The sequence below is a fragment of the Macaca nemestrina genome, chromosome 16 (assembly GCF_043159975.1).
Source record: "Macaca nemestrina isolate mMacNem1 chromosome 16, mMacNem.hap1, whole genome shotgun sequence".
Classification (NCBI taxonomy): Eukaryota; Metazoa; Chordata; class Mammalia; order Primates; family Cercopithecidae; genus Macaca; species Macaca nemestrina.
This window is the reverse complement of record NC_092140.1, coordinates 75653271-75678318: the sequence shown is the minus strand read 5'-3', so window position 1 is coordinate 75678318 and position 25048 is coordinate 75653271. Positions and strand designations below refer to the sequence as shown.

The following is a 25048-nucleotide window of genomic DNA, read 5'->3' as shown; positions in this document are numbered from 1 at the left end:
ATGTCTGATACACAGCAGCTACTCAGTAAGCAGTAGCTTGCCTTATTACCCCTGCCTGGGCTCTGGTATTTTCTGGGCAGGGGTGCAGTGACCTGAGAGGCAGGAGATCCACATGTGGGGGCAGGAAGACACCTCCGAACAGCAATCTATGGGGCACGGGGCTAGCGCAGAGGGTCCCCGGACCTGGGGAAGTGATACTCATGTGCCAACAGTGGGCTTGCCCCTAGGCCGAGACTTTGAAGGAAATCGTTATTTCAGCCAACTGCATTGCCTGCACAGGGCCATTTTATCTGTGCCGGCTACCCAGAGTGCTTGAAAGTCACCCTAGAAAATCATTTCTCAGAGCATTGTCTGGGTTTGATATTCCTGCGGCAGGTATAAGTGACATCATCGCCTTTTCAGCCCTGAGAGGAAGAGTAATTTTCTTGTAGGAAAGAAGAAGCAAACTATGATTACAGGCAGATCTTTGAGGTGGAGGAAGGAAATGAGGAGTTTTCAGCAATGTTTTCTACCCTCAGTTTGGAACAGCTTTCCCTCTTGGCCTTCCTTTCTCACTTAGCTTATTTAGTTTGGTGTGTTCAGGGTTCCGTTTCCTAAGGGAGGTTTGATAGGAGATCTGAAGAAAGTGCTGCTGCTTCTGCATGTAGCAAGTGGTGCCCAGCAGGCAGGGCCCCTCCCCGGGAACACAAGACTGCAAGCCAACTGCTCTGTGCCTGTGAGTAAACCACACCAAAAATGGCCAGTCCAGCACTTCCAGGAGCTGCTCGGGTCAGCAAACTCTTTGAACAGCTCCTTTCAGCCAAGTACAGTACTGCAGGGGGACAATGATGAACCAGAGGGTCCCTGTGCCCCAAGTTCACAGCTGGTTCCGATTGTTCTGTGGCGTGGCTCATGAGAGCCGTGGCACAGGGAAGTGGGGTGTGGCTTTGGAGGGACACCCTCCTGGGCCAGGAAAACAGGAAGGCATGGCCAATGCCTGCTGGGAGGCAGCAGTTAGAAGTCCAGGCTCTAGATCTCACAAAGCAGAGACCAAATCCTGTCTGTCCTGCGACCCGCCAGCTTCGTCAGGTTGGCCTGTTCTTCAAACACGAGACCAAAAACCTACTTTAATCTCCACTGAATTTTCCCTCGTGTTAGTAGTTATTTTTTTGTTAGCTTCTATTTATCCTTCTTTTGATGTTTTCATACTTTTAATTATAATTTTATTAGAAAGTAGTAAAACTAAATCACCCAAAAAAAGTTTTGGAAGTTGCACAATATTTTTAAAAATCACTCATGATACAGCCACCATCACAGAGCATTTTGGTACATTTTCATCCACATCATTTTTGTCATGTGAGCTACATGTCAATATTTTTCTTTAAATTCGTTAATTTTTTTTTTCTTTTTCTTCCTCACTTATCCCCCAAAATGTAGAAGAACCTTTTCCTAAATGGGTTTCAGACCTTTGGGTTAGTTGTCTCTTTTCTGCTCCCAACCTCTTTCCCATTCAAACCGAAGGTCAAACATTACGTTCACTTTAAGGAACTTTCCTCCTGGTTCTTGGCTTCATGCTGAGAGATTGAGCCCCTGGGCCCTGGGACTTTATGTGAAAGGAATCCCTGCTTTGCTACCAAAGAATCTAGGTTCTACTAGTTTGGATTTTTGTTATCTCAAAGAAGTCACTTTCTTCCCAAGGTGGTCTGGAAGCAGACATGTGTGAGAATCCAGTTACTATTTACCCAGGCGACTAGCTCAGCACCTGCTCACAGCAGGCTCTCAGTAAGCTTTAAAAAGTTAGTGTCACATGACCAGCATCAACTGGCCTCAGACGTCTGCAAGCACCCATCCAAGCCACAGGGTCAGGCAGAGGGCTCCTGGGCCCACTGTAGCCCCTGCTGGGTCAGTGTAGCTGGAAGGCTGCGGGTCCTTAGTGGGGAGCCACAGCCTTTCCCACTAGGGGGCCTCTCACTCTGACATCTCCTGTGGTGTTTGGACCAAGGGTGGGAGGGAGACACGCTGGCCCTAAAGGGAGGTGGTAAGGAGTGAAGACCTCCAGGCCCAGCCCACAGGGGCTTCGTCCATCTGCTCCTGAAAAGCCCACGCTGGCCTGCCTGCCATAATGCCAGCCCTGCCCCAAGAGACTGGGTTACTCTTAGCCAGGCAGAGAGCCTGCTCTCTGTGCATTTCCCAGCATGGGATGGAAAAAGGGCCTGAATGGTCCTTGGTCCCTTTGCCAACCTTTCTGTTCCCCTGGACCTCACCACATCCCTGAAGACGCCGCTTCTCCCCCTGCATCCTCACCCTTCCAGGGACAAGAGCATTGCACAGCCCTGGCTGGAGAGTGATGGGATTCACGAGAGATGAAGCCCCCACATGCCTCTCAGGGGGACCCTCACTTGGCCGAGCTCTGGCTACATGAGCTTCAGACTCAGGGCTTTGTAAGTAGGTGGAAAACCTGGCTGAAACAAGCACAGCATCCCACCTGGGCACACGAAGCCCTCCAATCCCCTCTGAGAAGGAAGCAAGTCAACGGTGTCTCTTCACTGTGCTTCTGCTTATTGGGAATTTCCTATAATCCTGTTTAGTTTGAGTTTTTATTTCTTCAGTACTTCTTAGTGTCTGGTATTTATAAATTATATACTGCCATCTTAAAAAATTTCAGTAAATATATACATAGCAGAATAGTTGTCCTACGAGATCAGAAAGTAAATATAGCAAAGGCAGAGAAAGGAATTGAGGATTAAGTGCTCAGCTTCCTGGAAGCCAAATCAGAAGGAAAAATGAAACTTTCATTAGTTGATTAAAACGAAAATCCAGATCTGAAAACAAATTTTTCTGGGTGCTGAATCTCATTAGGTCCTTTTAGGAGAATCATTCAAAGTAACAGTAAATGGCCTTCCATTATGACTTTTTGAAGGTGCATAAATGTTTTTCAGGTGGCCAAGAACAAAGTCAAGGCTGACTGATGCCTTTAGTAGCTATACCCATTGGTACTCTGGGCCAGTGGTGCTGTCTTGCTTGCTCTGGAATGGTTTTAATGCCCACAATTGCTATTTGTCCAACTTTGGAAAAGGAAATAAGAATTGGCTTTAAATAAAACCTTATAGTCACTGGATGAAAGCAGCCACTTGGGTTGACCCCCAAGGCACCCCCTCTCCCTGCCAGTTGTCCATGTTTCCATTATCCTATAGGATTCCTCAAAACCTGACCCTTCACCTTCTACATCCTCAGAAACTCAAGCCCTGCCTGTATGTCAGCCCCTCTGCATCAGTCCCTCCTCAGTGGCCTGTGCTTTGAGATATCTCTTAACTGAAACTTAAGACAGCTTCAAAGTTGCATACACCTGCCAGATGTAGTGGCATATGCCTGTAGTCCCAGTAACTTGGGAGGCTGAGGCAGGAAGATCACTCGCACCCCAGAGTTCCAGGCTGCAGTGCTCTATGATCACGTCTGTGAATAGCCACTGCACTCCAGCCTGGACAACATAGCATGACCCTGTCTCTTTAAAAAAAAAAAACACAAAAATTGCATACACTATTTATCTTCCACGGCAGTGGCTTCCATTTATTTATTTGAAATTTTAGTTCATGCATTTTATGGATTCATAGTAGCTGTACATATTTTCACAGTACTTGTGGCCATCTGATACACTCATATAACCAAATCAGAGTAGCTGAGATGTCCATCACATTTATTAAGTGTATATTTGCACCTGTCACGGTTCAGACATTGTGTATATATCATCTTCAAGCCTTGATACTAAGAATCATTTTTCCTGTTTTGTGCATTAGTAAAACAATGATCCGAAGACTGGTCTCTGAGCCAGGGTTTGCGTTTATATCCTATTTCTTCCAAATGCTAGCTCTACAACCCCGGGCAAGTTACTTTCCTTCTCTGTGCCTCTATTTCTTTATCTGTAAAAAGGGGGTGTTATGAGCAAGCACCTCATAGGAGGGGACTGTACCAGTCAGGGCGCACTCAGAGGCTTAGGAGTGATCTAGCCTAAGGATGGCCCACAGTCAGGGGAGCTGGTGGAGAAGGAGACTCCTGGTGTTGGGGCTCAGATCTTCCCAGGTCAGCTTGGCCACCAGATGGGAAAGAAGGCTGGGGGGAAGTCGGGGAGATCCGGGATGTGCTGGAACCCACATCTGTCTCTCACCACCTCAAATTCTGTGACATGGTGACCTGAGGAGGAGCTGGTACCCTCTGCCGTGGTCCTAAAACACACCTGCCCAGGGCCAGGTGAAGCTGAAATTGGAGATCTAGTGAGAGCTGGGGAGCTGCAGGCCTGGGAGCACTGAGCCAGCTGACTGGGGACAGCCCTACTCTAACCTTCAGAGCATGAAGAAATGGCCATTTCTGCATTTCCACCTCACACCCAACCCTATACAATGTGGCAGGGAAGGGACTTCTGGGTGGTTCTTGTGTGCCTAAGTCAACACAGTCAAGGCCACATGGTTATGGGATGAAATGAACAAAATATAGGGAAGGAATTTAGCATGGTAAATCCTGGCACACGGTAAGGACTATTAAGAATTAGCTGCTGATGGCCGGGCGCGGTGGCTCAAGCCTGTAATCCCAGCACTTTGGGAGGCCGAGACGGGCGGATCATGAGGTCAGGAGATCGAAACCATCCTGGCTAACACGGTGAAACCCCATCTCTATTAAGAAATACAAAAAACTAGCCAGGCGAGGTGGCGGGCGCCTGTAGTCCCAGCTACTCGGGAGGCTGAGGCCGGAGAATGGCGTGAACCCGGGAGGCAGAGCTTGCAGTGAGCTGAGATCCAGCCACTGCACTCCAGCCTGGGCGACAGAGCGAGACTCCGTCTCAAAAAAAAAAAAAAAAAAAAAAGAATTAGCTGCTGTTATTACCATTATCACCGCCACCACCACCATCATCATCAGAGCCCATAAAACACTAAGGATTGAAATGCACAGAGGTGGCTCCACCATTAGCTGAATTTGATGGCTGCCCAGGGCCTTCCCAACAGCAAGGGCCTCTTTTCAGACCACAAAATATATCACCTTCCTGACTGAGATAGGAATTCAAGATGCTTGATTGGTCGATGGGAATATGTGCCCATCTCAGTCACATTTGTGGGATTTATATAAATTATTCTAGAAGATGCCACAAATTACTTTCAAGTGGCTCACCAAAAAACTATACAGATTATATTACATATATACTCATACATGTATGTATCCATATATAGATAATATATGTACATATGTAGATTTTTAAAATAAGACAACTTCATCTAAGTGGTGGGTATAGGGGTGTTGTTCTTTAACACTTTTGGATGTTTGAAAGTTTTATAATAAACACTGGAGAAAAGTGCACATATTTGCAGCCATTTTTAGGGGATAGTTTTGGGGGCCTTTCACCAGTGGAGGCCACTGAATAAACATTGCCAGATTTTTATTTAGAATGTATAAAAGCTGTCATCTGCGAGGTAAAACATAAGACAAACACAGCGTGTCTGTCCTCCTAAAGGAGGTATCTAAGTTGTACTCTTTTCCTTTTTGTTTTTTTCTTTGAAACCACCTTTGTAAAATAAAATTGTACTTTTAATGTGCATTAGTGACCAGGAATCTACCCGTCCAACCCCAAAGCCGGTTCAGTTAGCAGGGACTCAGTAATGCTCTGAGGATGCATCTGCAGGTGTTTGTTTATGGCAGAACTTGACAACTAGATTTTAGAAGGTGATGGGGCCCATTATGAGCCATGGAGACTGATGACTTGCCAGTAACAATGCAAGTTTATAGCAATTGTAAAAATGTCTGTAAGTCAGAATGGAAGTGACAAGGGCAGGAAAGCTTGAGTACTATCACCCTGAAAGACAAGGCCACCTACTTGAGAAGGGGGGCCTGCTTCCTGCATAGCCACATTCCTTGGCCTCCGCTCACACGGAGCCCATAGGCTTCCACCATGCACCGCTGCCCTCATAGTGACACTCGGGAAAAAGAAAAGTCCTGCCACAGCATTTGCTACTGTAGTTAATCCTTATGGCAGTTGTTGGCATCAACACAGACCTGTAATCTTTAGGTCAGGAGGAATTTATGTCATGCCTAAATTTAACCAGTTGTCCATTCAGCCAGTTTATAGAGTGCCTGCTCTGTACCAGGCTCTGTGAGCTCAGAATACATCAGTAAACAACACAGACAGAAGTCCCTGCCCTAGTGAAATTATATTCTAGCAGAGGCAGGCAGATAATAAACAGTAGCTATAATAAAAATTATGTACTGTATTAGGAAAGTTGATGGGGGAAATGGGTTCAACCTGCTTTTTAAAACTTGTAATAGGAGGCTAATTCTGTTTCTCAAATCACTGTTCACTAAACCTCCAAAGCATAAGGATTTTTAGTTACTTGAATCAAGCCATTATTGTCCTCACACATGCTAAGATCCACTAGTAATCCAAACCAAAAACTTCTGGAAGCATGCAGATAAACCTCCTGTGGAAGAAATGACCACATTTGTTTTCAAATATATTCCCTTGTGTTTACATAATATATATTTTACAAAATATATAGGATTTTGAAATTTTTTAAATGTATGTCATTTTAGTTTGATCCTAGTATCTAATTGCTTATCTGAAATACTTGTAGGAAATTGCAAATAGATTTTTCTGGACCTCAAAAGAGAAGAATAACTTCCTGAAATTGAGAAGCAAAGAAAATGCCTAGAACTGCTGGGTTGAAGTCAGACCTAAATCTTTAGGCTATGGCTGTCTGCTCATTTCCTATAAATTTCCAAGGAATTCGGTTTTATAGATTTCTTGTCACATAGTTTTCATGTAAATAAGATTTTTTTCTAAAAGCGTTCTTCTTTTCTGATTCATTTCGAACAATGTAAATGAGAAATGTAATCTAGCTGTTTTAAGAGAAACAGCTACTACTGAACCACCTAAGCGATGATCTGAGTGTAAGGGTTCAGCTGCCCCTCTAATATTCAGCACCGGTCAGCTCCAGATTGTGGCCAACCGAAGTGTTCCTTTTCAGTCCTTTTTTTTTTTTTTTTTTTTTTTTTTTGAGACGGAGTCTCGCTGTGTCTCCCAGGCTGGAGTGCAGTGGTGCGATCTTGGCTCACTGCAAGCTCCGCCTCCCGGTTTTACGCCATTCTCCTGCCTCATCCTCCCAAGTAGCTGGAACTACAGGCGCCCGCCACCACGCCCGGCTAGTTTTCAGTACTCTTTTACTGAGAGCCTCCTACCCTATTCACACAGAAGTGCCGTGTCAGAATAACCCAGTCCCGCCTCCCTAGCTGTAGTCAGTGTGTCAAGACTATCTGTGCACCAGATGTCACGAGGCATTGGGGATTGGAATTGGGAAAGAAAAGTTGGCTTTTCCATGTAAAGTTTGGGGAGTGGTCAGCAGCTGTGTTTCCCACCAGGGAGAGAAAGCCACCCCGCCTTGAGTAAGAGGAAGGGTGCTGACCTGCAGAGAGAAGGCCAAAGAAGAGAAAGAACAGGACTTGTTGCATCTGAACCCTTAGCTCCACTTATCCTGTCGCCCAGCTGCATTCTTGCAGTTGTGGACATCGCCCCAGTTCATTAAATCTCTTTTCTTAATAGTGTGAGTTGGGTTTCTGTCCTTGACAAACAAAAGAATAAAACAGTCTTAGGGGACAAATTCAGTTCTGACATCTTTCCTTTGAAAGGGCAATGGAAAGGAGCAATGAGAACGGCTGAAGAAATAACAGGACCAAGGAGGAAGTTTCCAGAACTTGGTCAGTTCTGAATCTGTTACAGAAATCACAAAAGAGGCTGCTGTGTGTCCCTCCTTGTTGGGACACCCCCTGGCCAAAATTGCTGTCTGTGTGCAACCTCAGTCAGCTAGAAAAGCAACACCAAACTGTTGGAAATGATATAATTACCTCCTTAATGGACACTTAATCCCAGAAAAATTTAGAATAGAAATAATACAGTAAAAATACATTATATTAACATATTTTGTGGTAGCTGAGAAACAATTTGGTCATGTTTGGTATTTTAAGAATTTGTTGTGTTTTAGAGAATTTGACCTATTAAGACAAGAGGTCAACCTTGTGATTCCAATTTAAAATGTAGTTTAGAATTGATTTAGATTTGTACTTTTAAGTTAAGGGATATGAGAGCAAAGTTTTAGTAAATTTGTAACATTGGAACAGTTAAGAGGATCTAACTGTCACCATGTTTGTATGTTGAATTGATTAGATTTACAAGAGTTACTTAAGTACTTTAAAGATTTTGTTTATTAATGAGACCACTGAACTACTTAAAAAGAAAATCAAAACATTGAATGTATAAATGAAGTTTAAGATGTTAAAGGAAATTAAGCTACATAGCCCTTTTAAAAATAATTGTTAATTGTTAACATTTGCTAGACTTTTAAAAACAATTGTTAATTGTTAACATTTGCTAGACTTAGTAATAGAATAAGATTTGTGAGTTGAACTCAGTTTAAGGGAAAATTGAGTTTGAAATTGGTAGCTTTAATTAATTGAATGTTAATTTTTTAAAGTATTTTTTTGATTCTTTTTCTGTACCCAAAAGCAGATCAGAAAACCTACCTTGATATTCCAGAATTTTATCTGATTATGTAAACCCCCACCCTAGGTAACTCGTGGAGGGTTAGTTTAATCCCAGCCAGGACTACTTCAGGTACAGCCAGGATCCCAGGACCCAACTACTGTCCTGGGTGAGTTTAGAATCAGTGAGACAGTTCTGGGGGCCACTTCTCACCCACAGTGCTCCTGGAGATGTCCTGTTTACTCTGGGCTCTTCCAGATCCTGTGGACATGGGGTTCCGGCCTGTCTCTTTGAAGGCCCTTTGCAACTCTAGGGTGGGCCCAGCCTGAATCAGAGACCCCAGACCCAGATCATCCTCTAGCCCTTAAGGGTCCCCAGCAGGTTAAGAGGCTGGTACTTCTTCAGGCAAATAGCCCACTGACTACGTACAAGGTTGCTGCCGTATCTGAAAATGCAAACTTGAGATAACTCATTACTTACAATGTACTTGCATCCCATCTTGTCTCTGGAGAAGATGCTTAGTTACTTGATATATTCTTTGAACATCTATCAAGTTGTCCTGTCTTTAGGTCCTTTTGTTTCTGCATTTGTGTCTCAAATACTATGCACTTCAAAGATGGGAATTTTTTTAAATTTATAATGTTCTTACTTGCTTTTTACCACTCAAGAAAGCCCACACAGAATTCTGGCTGGGAGAGCACCTAAGGACTGCTGCTTTGCAGATAATAGAACAGCCACAGTGAGTTTTTGACCTATTCTTGGCATGAATCTTACTAACCCACAAAACTTTGAGGTGTCCTAAATTCTATTTACTGAGAAGAGGCATTGTTAGTACAAGGCTAATCTCAGCAATCAACATTTTCCCCCCTTAGGCAGATTTATGGAAAAGATTGGATCTATAGTTACTCTTTAAAATCTACAATGGCCATGACGTCCATGTATTCTGAGGAAGGCTGGATGGGCCGTTTGTTCAGCCTGAGTCTTTGTCCTGTGGGTGGTTAGTTGATCTCTTCTGATGTAGGCAGCCTGTGTTTTTGGCATAAGCATTACAAATATATCCAATAATTCTCTGTTTTAAGTGAGCTAACAGATAATACTGCAAAAGCAAACTTATGTAAGCCATAGAGATGGGTGGAACTGATGAGGATTCAAGGCTAAAAAGCAAGTTTTGTTATTTAAACAGATCTGCAGATAAGAACAAAATAAAAATTTATTGAGAGGGAAATGTGGCAGTGGAAATTCATTCTCTGGAATTTCCATTATCCATATCATTTTCCAGACAGAGGTTAATTGAAAGGACAAGTTCAGCCTACTTCAGCCAAGATAATTGCATACAAAGAGGGAAAATGTGAATGCTAAAGGAATTAAGATAGTAGGGATAAGACAGAAGGGGACAGAACGCTCCTGTGTGCTGGGCCGCCTCTCCCACTAGCTTTCTCACTGCACATTAGACAGGCCACGGTTCTTCTAGGTCTCCATTTTTACAGCTTTCCACAATCACAGATTTTTGGATTTGGGAGGTTGCAAGAGTTTAGTTCACAGAGAGTAACAAAGGGCATTTTTAAGTTTTGAAGAGTATATAGTCATGAAAATATAAGGTCATTCAGAATAAAATAATTTCAGTAGCCATAAAAGTAGATACGGGCCCCAGAGCAAGAGAAGTAAAGCCAGCTAGGCAGAAGGGAAAATCAGAAAGTTGGCCCTTGTCTGGCTGCACATTCATTCAGATCACCTGGGGAGCCTTTCAACTGATGCCTGGGACCCACCCCCGAGATTCTGTTTCAGTTGCTGTGGAGCGTTTTTTGTTGTTGTTGTCTTTTAAAGCTTCCTGGGTGATTCTTATGTGCAACCGGGATTGCATAGTAATCAATCCCACATAATACAATACAATAATACAATAAATTCTGTATAATTCACATAATACAATAAATTCTGCTCTCATTTCTGTTCCTCTTGGCATGATTTCATGACAATCTCAGTCTTGAGGATGCTGCCAGTATCGTTCCTGGCAAATACGTGTATTCACTGATTCTAGTGATGGTGTGGGTGGCCAGAGTGGAGAATGGTTAGGTGGGGACTGTGACGCCCAGCTGCAGTCTGGGCAGTAATATAACCTCGCCAAGTCCAGTGGAAGGTCTTGAGAGTGTTGAGGAGACCTGACTCACTGGTGTTACCACAGTTTAGGCGTGGATCCTTTTCTGACGTGGTCAGCTAGCTCAGCCTTGCTGTAGCACTGCTTTTGAGTTTTCGTAATCCATTTTTATTATGTCAAGTAGTGGGGGCTCACTTTTCTCTGAATTAGTGATTGGAGTCCAGGCCAAAAAGCAAAAACAGTGATAAGTATCTCACACTTAAAGTTCAGAGAATTCCAGCTGTGACACCAGCCACTTCCCTCTTCAAAGCAGGCTGGGTGGCCCAGTTCAGCAAAACCAGAATATCCTTTTCCCCTACCTTCTTACAAGGAAGTTGGGGTCACATGAGGTCAGTAGGTTGGCTTTGGGGGCACACCTCCCCTCTGCTCCCTACCAAATCAAGAGTCCCCAAACCACATTCCCCTCCTGCCCTGATTGTCTCTTGTCTTTATCATTCAGAGCCACTGAATGGCCAAAACTTGATGCTGCAGGCCTGGGCCCTAAGAAAGCAGCAGGAGGGAGATGGCCGGGCTAAATGGGAAATAGTGTCTATGCCTAGATGAAAGAGTGGGAAAATTGGTTTAGAAGTTTGTACAGAAAGCAATTGACAGGAGTCAACAAATTAAAGACCACAGGCCAAATCTGGCCCAGCACCTATTTTTGTAAATAAAGCTTTATACACACATACACACACACACACACACACACACACACACACACACCAGTTGAACCCCCAGATCAGCTACCTCTTCCCCTTCCCATCAGAAAGCCAAAGCTTACACTCTGGAAAGATGGACCAGGGACCTAGACCACAGGACACCAAGCACAGTCAAGGGTGGGAGTGCCATACTGGGCCCGGGAGGAAGAAGTGCAATTCTGTATTGCACTTCTGGGATTGCCAGGTTCCTAACAGCTCCCCAGGCAGGAGGCTGAGGGAGTCCCCTCTGGGGAGAACTGGCAGGCTAGTGGCTGCCAAATCAGACAGCACAGATATTGAACATTTACATCATTGCACAGAGTTCTATAGACAGCACTGCTCTAAGAAATAAGACCTGGATAAGGGTAAATCTCTTTTTTTGCCCCATTATAAGCTTTGTAGAATGAATGTATACTTTGTTTTTAAAACTCTGTTTACATATCAGTTTATAAAAATAAAAATTTAATTCAAAAAATGATAGGGAGGCCTTCCCGCAGAACTTAGACCCCCGGGTTTATGCAAGGGCATTATATTTTCATAATACAAAAGCTTAGCAGCAACTCTCACCTGGGGGCACTTGGCATCTCTTCTCCACCAGGGGACATTTGGCAGTGTCCCGAGGCAGTTTTGATTGTCACAACTGGGAGGTAGTGAGGGTGCTATTGGTATCTAGTGGATAGAGGTCAGGGATGCCGTTAAACGTCCTCACAGGACAGCTCTCCCAACAAGGAGCTATCTAGCCAAAAATGTCAATTGTGCTGAGCTAGAGAAAACTGGGATTAAACTGAATCTCCAAGATTCCAGGCAGGCTCCCAAATAGATATGTATGCATGTAATTTTTCTTTTAATGAGACAGGGGCTTACTATGTTGCCCAGGCTGGTCTCAAACTCCTGAGCTTGAGCGATCCTTCCACCTCAGCCTCCTGAGTAGCTGGGACTACAGGCATGTAACACTGCATTGGCTTAATTTTTTTTTCTTTTAAACTTGAATCCTTTGGGCTAGAATGCAGTAATTAGCTAAACTTCAGTCCCACAAGCTAGCATTATACCCTCAGTGCAATCGAAAATTAAATTGGAGAATTGAACAAATTATCTGGATAATTCAAAAACAAAATACTCTATCTCTTGTTGTTCAAATAAAGTAAGAATGGGATTTTTAACCTAAGTTATTGTTAATCATTTCTGTCAACTCCTCCTGGTCATTGAACTATAACACAGGATATTTCTCTCTTGAAATTTCTTAAAATCAATGATGCTTAATGAAACTCTGATGATCCTTTGTTAATATAAAAATCAGTTCTGTCTACTCCTGTGTTTTACAGCCAATGGGCAGGGTAATTCACAAATTACACCAAAAATAAATTATTTGGGGAAAGATGCAGAACTTATACAAAGAGAAAGCTTGCACCCGGGCATGATATTCTTTCAAGTTTTACAGATTCTATCATTAGATTTGTTGGTACCAGCTCCGGGTCCTCAGCTGTCACTTTGATTTTCTCCGTTGTTCCTCCTTAAGTGAATAGCTTTTTAATATACATCAGATCAATATCCAGGTTGTTTCCTAGAACTTCTAGGTGCCCAGCCCTTTTCTGTTTATTAATAGTATCTCCTGTGATCCTTGCCACATTTTCCCCAGAGTCGCTGCTGACACAGGTTGAGTGTCCCTTCTCTGAAATGCTTGGGATCAGAAGTGATTAAGATTTCAGATTTTTTTGGATTTTGGAGTATTTACATTATACTTATCACTTGAGCACTGGAAATCCAAAATCCAAAATGCTTCAGTGAGCATTCCTTTGAGCATCACGTCAGCACTCAAAAGGCTTCAGATTTTGAAGCATTTTGGATTTCGGATTTTGGATTAGGAATACTCAACCAGTATTAAACAAAGCTAGTTCCTGAGGCAACTACTCAGATTTTTTTATTTGAAAAGTTGCTCTTTATCATTAGATGTGGCTACTGCTTTTCCCGAAAATATCAGAGTCCTCAACTTTTTTCTGTTAAAATCAAATAATATTTATTGGTATTTATGACTTATGATATATAGGTATATGCTTACACATGTATAAGTACCTTAAAATTACCTTAAGTTATTTTAGAAGATATGTATTTGTATCTCACATGTGTTTTTGTATTTATTCATTCAGGAATGTATTGAGTGCTTGCTATGTACAAAACTGAACATTTGTTTAAACACATAATTGCAGGGTCAGACATCAAGCAACCCAGATTCTAAAAGCCTCACAGAACTAAGTGAAGATATAACAATTAACCCAGTTCCTCTAGATATATCAATGTCTTTTATTTGTTGAGGTAATTTGTAAGCTCAGGTTCAGCTGAGAATGACAGGGACCTAAAGAATCGTGGCTTAATCAAGAGTGGCTTATTTTCTCTCCTACTTGTGGTCATCCACAGTACTCAGGAATCCTGGTTCACATTGGCTACTGGATGCAGTAGCAAAAAGTTTTTAAAATAGAGCAAGGGGCCAGGCATGATGGCTCATGCCTGAAATCCCAGTGCTTTGGGAGGCCAAGGCAGGAGGATCACCTGAGGGCAGGAATTCAACACCGGTCTGGGAAACATAGCCAGACCCTGTATCTACCAGAAAAAAAAAAAATTGGCTGAGCATAGTATCACATGCCTTTAGCTCTAGCTACTCGGGCAGCTGTGGCAGGAGGATCACATGAGCCCAGGAGTTTGAGGCTGCAATAAGCTATGATCGTGCCACTGCACTCCAGCCTGGGTAACAGAAGGAGGCCCTATCTCTAAAGAAATAAAGAAATAAACCAGAGCACAATAAGTACCAGCCTTAAAGGAAAAAAGATAAATGACTTTAAAAAGAACTTCTGTTCATGAAAAGACAGCAATAAGAGAACAAAAAGGTAAGCCATAAACTGGCTGATATTTTTTTGCAATGCATATATCTAAGAAAGGTTTTAAATCCAGAATATGCATAAAGAGCAGGCATGTCTCAAAACAGAATGCCTAAATAGCCCATAAACATCTCATAAGATGTTCAATATCATCACTCATCAGGGAAGTGCAAATTAACAACATGATGAAATGCCATTACCCACCAGAATGCCTAAAATTAAAAAGAATTACAATGCCAAATGCTGGTGAGGATGTGGAACAACTGGAATTCTTATACATTCCTGGTAGAATTCTATATCGATGCAACCAATTTGGAAAACTAACAGTATCTACTAAAGCTGCAAACATGCTCTGTGGCCCAGTATTTCCACTCCTAGGAATATGCCAAAAGAGAAATGAGTGCATGTTATTCACCAAATGAGGGCAGGTGGCTACATGAGGCTTCACAGCAGCACCTTGCATTTTGTCTCTGAAGGTGGCAGATGTTCTCTAAGTGCACAGACACTGGGAGCACCATGTAAAGTTGTGGAGATATAGACGAGCATGAGGTGTTTGGGAACATGGTAATTGTAAACTGCTGGAGCACATGGGTTAGGATTCTAGAAAGACACAAGGCTGAAGGGGTAGGCTGGGTCTTGTAGAATTTGCCAAGGAGTGGGTTTTGCCAAGGGGCTTGTTCAGGTTTGGCTTTCAGAAAGATCACTCAAGAGGTGTGCGGGGTGAAGTCAGGGAGGCTAAGTAACTCTTGGCAGGAAGCCTTTGGGGGTGCTAAGTATCACTTTGCTGCCATTTTACTGATTTCAGGGAATACGTACTTTCACTTTACCCGAAATTATACTACCTGCCATTCTGTGCGGAGAATGGGGTTGGTATGCTGCTGTAACTGATGATTTTCCAGAAAGCCTTCTATTTCCATAATGGCGACAGGAAAAGGAAGGTAGACAGATGACAGTCCAGCAAGCATTTGCTCAACCGCCATCCTGTCTAGCTGAGCATCTCTTTGACAACTTTCAAACTTTCTGCCTAAAACATCACTGATTTTACAAAACATGTGCAGGCTTTGTCCATTCTTAGAGTGAACTTTGCCCTTTTCATCCAAATCCTCTTCCTGTACCGACCATTCCAAAAAGAAAACACAGGCTTTGCCCATGGCCAGCATCTTTAGTGAGTATATGAAAACCACCCAAAGGAGAAGGAAAGGAAAAGCAAAACACGGTGTTTTTCTTTAGAGCAAGACTCTGATTTCTCAATGTGAACCCATTGCCCAATTTTCTTGAGACAGCCCCAAATTTGTGTTAGTCCCTGTGTTAAAATGACCATTGTGGGCTCATTACACAGCAGTCATTGTCACACTGCTCATGTTTCTGCCAAGGGAAAAACAAGAGAAAATGATCTTACTGGGAAAGAGGAGGTGCAAGGCTGAGGGTAAAGTCCCTGACCGTGAACAAATCATGAGACTCTGCCAGGGTTCCTGGGGGAGGGGCAGAATCACCTTTACTAGTGATTTAAGAAGAAAAGATTCTTATCAAAAAGATACCTGCACTCATATGTTTATCACAGCACTATCCACAGTAGGAAAGATATGGAATCAACCTAAGTATCCATCAGTGGATGACTGGAAAAAAAAAAGTGGTATATATAGCATGGAATACTCCTTAACTATAAAAAGGAATGAAATCACATCTTTTACAGCCATATGGTTAGAACTGGAGGTCATTATCTTAAGTGAAATAACTCAGAAACAGAAAGTCAAATACCACATGTTCTCATTTAGAAGTGAGACCTAAACAATGGGTACACATGGACATACAGAGTAGAGTAAGAGACACTGGAGCCTCCACAGGGTGGGATGGTGGGAGGGTAAGCGGGGGTGAGGGCTGAAAATTACCTATTGGGTGCGCTGTTCACTATTTGGGTGATGGGTACTCTAAAAGCCCAGACCTCATCACTATGCAGTATTTGCACATTAGAAATCTGCACTTGTACTAAATCTAAAAAAGTAAACAAAGAGAAAGAATTGGCCAGGCATGGTGGCTCACACCTGTAATCCCAGCACTTTGGGAGGCCGAGGCAGGCAGGTCATGAGATCAGGAGATGGAGACCATCCTGGCTAACACGGTGAAACCCAGTTTCTACTAAAAACACAAAAAATTAGACAGGCATGGTAGCGGGCACCTGTAGTCCCAGCTACTCAGGAGGCTGAGGCAGGAGAATCACTTGAACCCAGGAGGCGGAGGTTGCAGTGAGCCGAGATTGTGCCACTGCACTCCAGCCTGGGCGACAGAGCAAGACTCCGTCTCAAAAAAAAAAAAAAAAAAAAAAGAGAAAGAGAGAAAGGATTCTATCCATGTGGCAGGGAATGAGCCTCTTGACACCCAGATCCTTGAAAAGGATGCTTTGGCTCAGTGGTCCACTGCAGACCCCTTTGCTTCCCCAACTGCAAACTGCACTCAAAGGTGCAAGAAAAATTTTGGATCAGTTACTGAATTCCAATTTTTTGGTGACTTTAGGGACATAACCAAATTTCCCGGGCTGGTTGCCTTCAGCACATTAATTTATGTGACACTATTCTGTTCCTTAAATTTCCTTAAATAGAAAGAAGGGAGCTTCTGAATTCCAGGGAGGCAGCTAGCCTGTACTGCTTCGAAGAGAAAGAAAGGAACCAGTACATCGCTGCTGTCACTTGGAGCAGCTCAGGAGGGCAGCCCCTAAGAGCTGAAAGCCAGGGGAGGCTTCTGTGTGAGGAGGATTCAGGTTCCTGTTTCACTCTAAAAAGGTCCACTGAGGAGGAGTCTCTGGAAACATCTAAAGTAACTCCCTCTTAGCCTCTGGTGCTTCTGGTCAGCAGGCAAGCACACAAGAGAGGCCAGAGATGGAACCACCATCAGGGGAACCGCACTTAAAGGAGCTCCAACCTTCACAGGTGCAAGTTCTCTTTAAATCCAACAAGACCCCACTTTTAGAAACTGACCCCTCTGCCACTGGACAGAGCCAGGGAATACCACCAGATCTGCCCAGCAAACCGTGCAGGCACATTAGCTCCAGGCCTCAGGAGGGATGTGGAGGCTCCTCAGCCACCTGCCTCCTGCTGCCGCCCAGGAGTCCTGCCGTTATCCACAGTGCCATGCCAGCCTCAAATTCCGCCCACCCAGCAGGCAGCTCCACTGCGCACGTGGGCACCCTCCAGTGAAAAAGACCAGGTACCATCTCTCTTCAAAGCAGCAGAATGTAAGGTTTGTCTGGATTCCTACCTTCATCATGTGGTAAAAATAAGAGAGTACAGATAGATTTCTGTTAAACAAGCACAGTCATGAAAATCTCTGCAAAACTGCACAATGTTCATCCTCCATCACTTGTGCCTGATTTTAAGCCAAATTGAACAGTACCCTATTCCCTGACAGTGGGAAGATTTAGACGTCCCCTGGCATTCCTTGCATGGGAACCTTGACCTTTTGCTCCTCATAAAGCAATAACCACAAAGGCTTCCTTTCTCAGGCAGATTCAGACTGCAAAATTTTTCACCAAGTGCATGTTCTCAAATAAGACTTTGAAGACAGAAGTTACAAGGTGATGCATACTTATCAAGAAAGAAAATGACATCAGGGCACCCAAGGGAATTGGCTTTTGGAAAAAATAAGATAGACATTTGAATTAACATTATCCCCCCTCCCCCGGAAACAACCTCTGTACCTAAGGACTTCTTTCCCTAGCCTCATGACTTATTTTCTCTTTTATTCAGCCAATTCAAATGATTAAGAAAATAGGTTTGTTTCCCCAGCTGCCGCCCAGCTGTGACACCTCTCAGGCCTTTTGGGGCTGCTCCTTACCCCATCCCAAAGGGGTGACTCTTCATTCCTGCTGGATGCCAGGAGAGAGCCCTTGTAGTAAACCCCAGTTAGAACTCTTTTCTTATTTCAGGGATTTGTAAATCAGATACTATTAATATATACTAAGTCAAGCCAGACCGACTGTCCTGAAACCCATTATTTAATTGAAATCTTGGATACATAGTAAGGCTGGCCTTGGGTTCTGGCCTGTAGGCCTGGACATGACCAGAGAGAGAACCTGAGAGAAGTAGACCCTGGTGCAAACGCGCATTGGAAGAGAGGTCTCCAGTTCTGCGCAAGAGAAACGGGTTACTGGTGAGCTGCAGTGAGGGCTGGGGAGGGCTGCTGGACCAGAAGGAAGGCTAGGGTATGACAGGGCAAAGCTTCTCATCCAACCCCTGCAGGATCCGCAGGATCACTCAGCAGGTGGCAGCTCCCTTTCGTGTACATGGTTCCTGAAAGGCATCGTATATAGAGAAATCAGTAGTTACAGCAACAAGTAGATAAATGCTAACCCCAATAGCCCCTCACTCATGGAGGATTTACTGTCTGGAACCATGGACCACCCTACCCTAAGATTGTGTCCTGGCTCTCTGTCATGCATGTACTAGAATCACATCCCATGTGGATCTGGTCTGAAATTGTCTGTGCATAGCCCATCCTGATCACTTCTGTCCTCTATTTCCAAACAGTGTCTATCAATCAGGTGGGCACATTGTGATTCTTTGGTTGGAAGGAAACAAACCTTGCAGGCATTCTTTTTGCATTTTGTGATAATTCTTATCTCTGTTATCCTGCTCAGCCAGGCCCGTGTTCTTTTTGCCAATTTGTTGAGCGCAATGGGCATGTGTGCTTTAAAAAGTATTCTGTATTGTGATAAGGAGCTGAATCTCCTCCTAGCCTCGGAGATGGCTCCTCAGACTGAAAAGTCTGTCTGGTGCTCCTCAAAGCTCTGCTACCTCTGTCTTTGCTCTGGAGATTGCAGAGCTGGTAATGCTGGTAATGCTTTATTGCCATGACATTGCCAGGAGCTTCCAATGACTGGTAACTGTGTTTCCTGATGCATTTAACAATTCCCATCCTGCACTAATGTGATCTGCCTTCCCCACACAGGCACACAGGGTGCATAAGAAGTTTCCTAAACCTGGCAGAGTGCATCATTCCTCCCAGAAGAAACGTCATTCCACTCCTTTGCCGAGCACTGCTGTACCAACCCATACACCTGGCAGCAGCCAGCAATCCCCGCTCAACAGTCCTCACCCGGGGCCCATCCGGACAGGCCTGCCTCCTGGGCACCAGCAGGAATTTGCCGGACGAGCCAACAGCACCCCCAACCCTCCCTGGTCTTTCCAGAGAAGCAAGTCCTTGTTTTGTTTGCCCACGGGAGGCCCCTCCCCGGCCTCCTCCGCTGAACCACAGTGGTTTTCAAACACAGGTGCCCCAGGGCACAGGGCATCAGAGTGGAGGCATGGCCACCTCCTCTCCATCGATGACCTAGAGGGGGCCCAGGAGACAGATGTGGACACAGGCCTGCGGCTCTCCTCCTCGGACCTGTCTGTGGTCTCTGCATATTCTGCACCCAGTAGATTCTGCAGCACAGTGGAGACACCCCTCCCCTCCGAAAGATGCAGCAGCCACTGGGCAGCTCACAAGGATTCCAGGGAGGGGCCACTGCCCGCTGTCAGCAGGGTGACCACAGAGACCTCCTGGGCTTCCCTCCCTTTCTTCACCAAAAGGTCTTCCAGCTCCTCAGCGTCAGCTGGTGCTGCTCCCCCAGCTCCCAGCACTTCCACCCTCACAGACTCCTCCCCACAGCTCCCATGCGATACCCCCAAAGTCAAGCAGACTGATGGAGATGTGCCACCACCCCCAGGGTCGGCTGGCCCCGGGGATAATGACATGGAGGAATTCTACATCTGAATGCCCTCTGCTCTTGTTCTCAAAACACACAAACTCAGACACACAGACTCAGGCCACACTGCCCCTCTGGCTGCTGAGCGCACCGCATTCTTCATGATCCATTTCCCGGGAGCTGTAGCACATTTGCCTGCCACCCACTTTTATCTGGGGGGGGTGGTGTATCTCTAGGGACACAGCAGAAAAATACTGGCATTTTTATGCAAATAAATTCTCAACAAACTTGTCATAAAATATATTTTTTGAATATTCAGCATTTGAGATATGGTTTAGAGGGTTTATACAATTTAAATGGCTTATATAATTATTTGAAATGAAAAGAAAACCTAGTCAGCCAGAACCAATTTGGCCATTTTTCCATGGTATGAAGGAAAATCAATTAAGGCCAAAATATTGAATGTGGGAGAGATACTAAGTGACTTGTATGAGGCATTACTGCATAATAACGTAACGCACACCTTACTGGATTCTCCATATATATTTACATTACCAGAGAACAGTGGCCCTAGGGATGTTTAAGCACTGCTTATAGTGGAAAAAGTCAGCTTGAGAAGTAAACATATCAGACTACAGGTAATTCCTCACCTTGAAGCCGTGCAGCGCCTAAAACTCTGGATTTATACAAAAGTTGCTAATGTGTTTTATAAAGATTTAGCATGAGCAACAGACTCTTGGTGCATTTAAAATATGTGAATTCCAGAAAGTAGATTTGCATACACCTTTTCAACAGCACATTTCACTGGAATGGATGAAGGGCTTCAGAAGACCGCTCCACTACCTGAATTTATTTGGATCACTGAGGAAGAGCATTTGTTGGGATTACAGAATTACAGGCCATTAGACATCATGGGCAGGTAGGCTTAAGATTCTTCAACTTTCAGAAACCACAGTCTAAGGGCTATATTCAAATGACAGAGCCACACCGTCTACTGCTTTCTACAGTGACCATGCTGGGTCACACATCCTGTGTTTCTCGTTTTTCAGTGATTCGGAACATTTTAGCCAGCATTTTGATTGCACAGATTAATAATACTGTTCTCCCCCAAACGGGAAACTGTACATGAAACGCTCTCCTGAACAAACACCAGTGCACTGCCAGCCTCACATGACTGCATGGGAGCTTTAATTAACACTGGAGCTGGAGCCCAACGACCTTGGCTTTTCCTGCCTGTTATCTGCTACTGTCACAGTGCGAATGGCATTTGAATCTCACCTCCCTCTCACCCCAGTAAGGGTATGTTTGTTTACAGCTCCAACCTCAGCAATGCCAAAGGCTGGCATCGGGGGCAGTGCCAAGCTGTCCCTGGATACTATTTTACCTTTGAGGAAGAAGAGCATGGGTTTGCCAAGCTCAATTCCCAGGCTGGTGCTCCTTGAATTAATCATGGCACAGTGTTCATCTCTCTGGAAATGCCCACGCCAGCCCAGACACAGCCTCAGAGTCCTTTCCAACACAACCCTCCAGGCAGCAGTTACCAACCATCAGCCTTCAGCTGAAGCTTCAAGTCTTTGCCATCCTTGTAATGAGAGCCTTAGGTCTTGCCCCAAGCATTCTGGATTCTCCAACACTCAGAATTGTAATATTGTGCTTTAATTCAAATTTTTAAAAATATATAGTCTACTAATTCAGGACAAGGGGTAAGCAAACTTTTTCTGAAAAGGGCTAGATAATAAGTATTTTAGGCTTTGCCAGTCATATGGTCTCTGTTGAAGCTACTCAACTCTGCCACTGTAGTTTGAAAGCAGCTATGGGTAATACGTTATTGAACGGGAGTGACTGAGTTCCAATAAAGTTTTATTATTTATTTATTTATTTTGAGACGGGGTCTTGCTCTGTTGCCCATGCTGGAGTGTAATGGCACAATCTCAGCTCACTGCAACCTCTGCCTACTGAGTTCAAGCAATTCTCCTGCCTCAGCCTCCCAAGTAGCTGCGAATACAGGTGCACACCACCATGCCCTGCTAATTTTTTGTATTTTTAGTAGAGATGGAATTTCACCATGTTGGCCAGGCTGGTCTCGAACTCCTGACTTCGTGATCCGCCCACCTTGGCCTCCCAAAGTACTGGGATTACAGGCATGAGCCACTGTTCCCAGCCAATAAAACTTTATTTACAAGAACAGCTGGTGGGCCAGATTTGGCCCAAGGGTCATAGCTTATTATCCCTTGAGCCAGTCTGCTGCCTGAGGTTGATTCAACATTCCCAGCTCCAGTCAACAACAAAAATTCTAAGTCTCCCGCCCACTGCTGCTGTGGTGTGTCATGCCAAGAAAATGGGCTACTCAGGTCAGACCAATGACTACAGAACCACAGGGCTCAGAACAGGAAAGAGCTTCTTTCTGCAGAGCTGATTCCTGGAAAGCCACCAGCACTCCACCTCCTGCCCAGAAATGTGATTCAGTCAATAGCTGATGATGAAAAGCAACCTGCAAACAACATTAGGGAGAAGGAGAAAAATAATTCAGAGGTGATGATACTGCCTCCCATGAACAGGGAAGCAAGTTCATCAGTAGCAAAAGTCAGTGAGGCAAAAAAAAAAAAAAAAAAAAAAAAAGGGCTAACGGCCGAGGGCTAGCTCCTTCTCCCTAATCAGTGTCCTTATTTCAGTATGCTCACATGCTCACCTAGGACTGCTTTAGAGTGCAACTCTGGCCCCCACCCTTTCCCAATGACCCGCCCTCATCACAGTCCAGTCTACCAAACTGAGTGACCCCAAAGGACATCATAGACAGCATTTGAAAGCAAGAAATGCAGAATGTTCCCACAGCATCAGGTGAGCAGGGAGAGGACACCTACTGCAGACTGCATGGAAATGGCAGTCCCTCCACGGAGAGGGACCCACAGGAACACATTTACCAAAGCCTTCCCTTCCATTTCTGGCCGTTCCAATAGCATCTTTCTCGTCCGGAAGGGCTCCCAATACTCTCTGGAGGATCCTGACTCATTTGGAGTATTATCCTTGTAAAAGATGCTGGTACATTGTAGGTGCTCAATAAATGTGTTCAATTGAAAGATACTGAGGTTGTCTCCTAAATTACTCCTCTCTGTATGTATTAGGCTCTATAGTGTAAGAAGTCTGGATTGTAGCCCTGGTTTTTTGTCACTTAATGGAACCCTGTCTCTTATTTCCTTGGCCATGCACTTCCTCCAGCATTACCAGGGAAGGGGGCATGTTGGTAAGTGCTCTGGTTGAGTTATATCCCATCCCTCATTTGCCTCTTTTCCAGGTAAGATCCCCTCACCCCTAAATAACTGCTCACAGTCCCACTTTGGCCTACACTAACCACCACCTAGTGTCTGCTTTAAAGAGCAAATCTGTCTCTGTCTGTCCCCACTGACCTGGCAAGTCCTACAGAAATCCACCTTGGGTCACATCAACTGGTTAAAAGGAGCATAAGAGGAACTGGTAGAAGCAGTGGGTGAAGCCACTGCAGAGACTTTTGTGACATGGGAGGGTTGACGTGTGCTTGAATAAATCGGGTTTTAGTACTGGCTGCTCCTTGAGCCCCTGGGTCTGAGGGCAGGGGGACAGTCACAGCAGAGTGTATTAGACTGCACCACCCAGTGCATTCCCAGGTGAGACCGCATGTTTACTTAGAATGAGCTCCTGGCCACAAATAAATCAGGAGAAATGCAGGTATCTTCCCATCTCCCTATTTTCTTTTCCTTTTTTTTTTTTTTTTTAATACGGGGTACCACTGTCACCTAGGCTTAGTGCAGTGGCACAGTCATGGCTCACTGCAGCCTCAACCTCCCAGGCTCAAGTGATCCTCCCACCTCAGTCTTCTGAGTAGCTGGGACTACAGATGCACAACTATGCCCCACTCATTTTTTATTTTTTGTAGAGACAGAGTCTCACTATGTTGCCCAGGCTGGTCTCAAACACCTAAACTCTAACCATCCTCCCGCTGCAGCCTCCCAAAATTCTGGGATTACAGGCATGAGACACAGTGCCCAGCCTATCTTTCTACTTTCTGTAGATGAACTAGTTCTCCAAACGGTCAACCAAGAGGCACCTGAATAGATACATGGAATTCCTGTAAGATTTTTAAGGGTAATAAAACCAACTGTGGACAGCTTCTCCCTCCTTATGCCCTCAGACCGGTATCAGCGACCAGTAATGACCAGTGCCGGGGTCTGAATTTCAGGAGAGCTGTAGGAATAGCTGAATAGTCACCCTCTCCTCCGCCCCAGGCCACACGGCTCCACGTGCTCATCATTTGTAGGGTGCTGCTTCTCTTGCATTCCTGAGAAATACAATTGATCAGATACCGCAGAGCCTTCAGAAAATAGCATGAGAAGCTGACATGAATAAATTGGGTTCTCAAGGGAAACACCTTTTGACACACTATTATTATAACAAATGGAACCATGAAGGGTCAGAAACCTGAATTTAAAGATTATATATAAGTACCTTTTTCCACCTTTTACTGAAGGCTTTTTCTAGTCTTGGGCGCAGAGGTCTATTTACAAAGTGGCTTTAAAAGATCTGACTTCCCTGAGTGAATAATGGAGGCGAATATGAATGGTAATGTCGGCAGGCTTGGGTCTTTTTAACAATTTCCATCTTAGAGGGGTGAGGACTGGTGTCCAGTGACGTTCCCACTATGAGGAGCAACACCTCATTTCAGACTGAAGTCACTAGAACATGTGGTGAAGGCACAAAGACCCCTTCTGGGTCCCACTGACAACCTCCACAAACTCTGTTTGTGATGAGGGTGTCGCCTCCTGTTATCTGGGATGGTGGTGTAGAAAAATGGAGCTGTAGGCCAGGCACAGTGGCTCACACCTGTAATCCCAACACTTTGGGAGGCCGAGGTGGGTGAATCACTTGAGGTCAGGAGTTCAAGCTCAGCCTTGCTAACATGGTGAAACCCCATCTCTACTAAAAATACAGAAATTAGCTGGGCGTGGTGGCGCACACTTGTAATCCTAGCTACTTGGGAGGCTGAGGCAGGACAATCGCTTGAACCCAGGAGGCAAAGGTTGCAGTGAGCTGAGATCATGCCACTGCACTCCAGCCTGGGTGACAAAGCAAGACTTCATCTAGAAAGAAAGAAAGAAAGAGAGAGAGAGAGAGAGAGAGAGAGAGAGAGAGAGAGAGAAAAGAAAA

The 25048-nt window shown here is 44.5% G+C and overlaps 1 protein-coding gene and 1 long non-coding RNA gene across 2 annotated transcripts in view; one reads left to right on the top strand and one right to left on the bottom strand.

Moving 5' to 3' along the window:
- Nucleotides 1-22951, top strand: part of LOC105490750 (family with sequence similarity 124 member A) — a 61325-nt gene extending 38374 nt beyond the window's left edge. The window contains exon 4 of the mRNA XM_011756647.2: nt 19132-22951. Within this exon, the coding sequence (XP_011754949.2) occupies nt 19132-19938 (807 nt within the window). The 3' untranslated portion in view covers nt 19939-22951. The remainder of the gene's footprint in view (nt 1-19131) is intronic.
- LOC105490749 (uncharacterized) overlaps nt 1-25048 on the bottom strand; it is a 79136-nt gene that overhangs the window by 8848 nt on the left and 45240 nt on the right. The gene's annotated exons all lie outside the window — the stretch shown is intronic.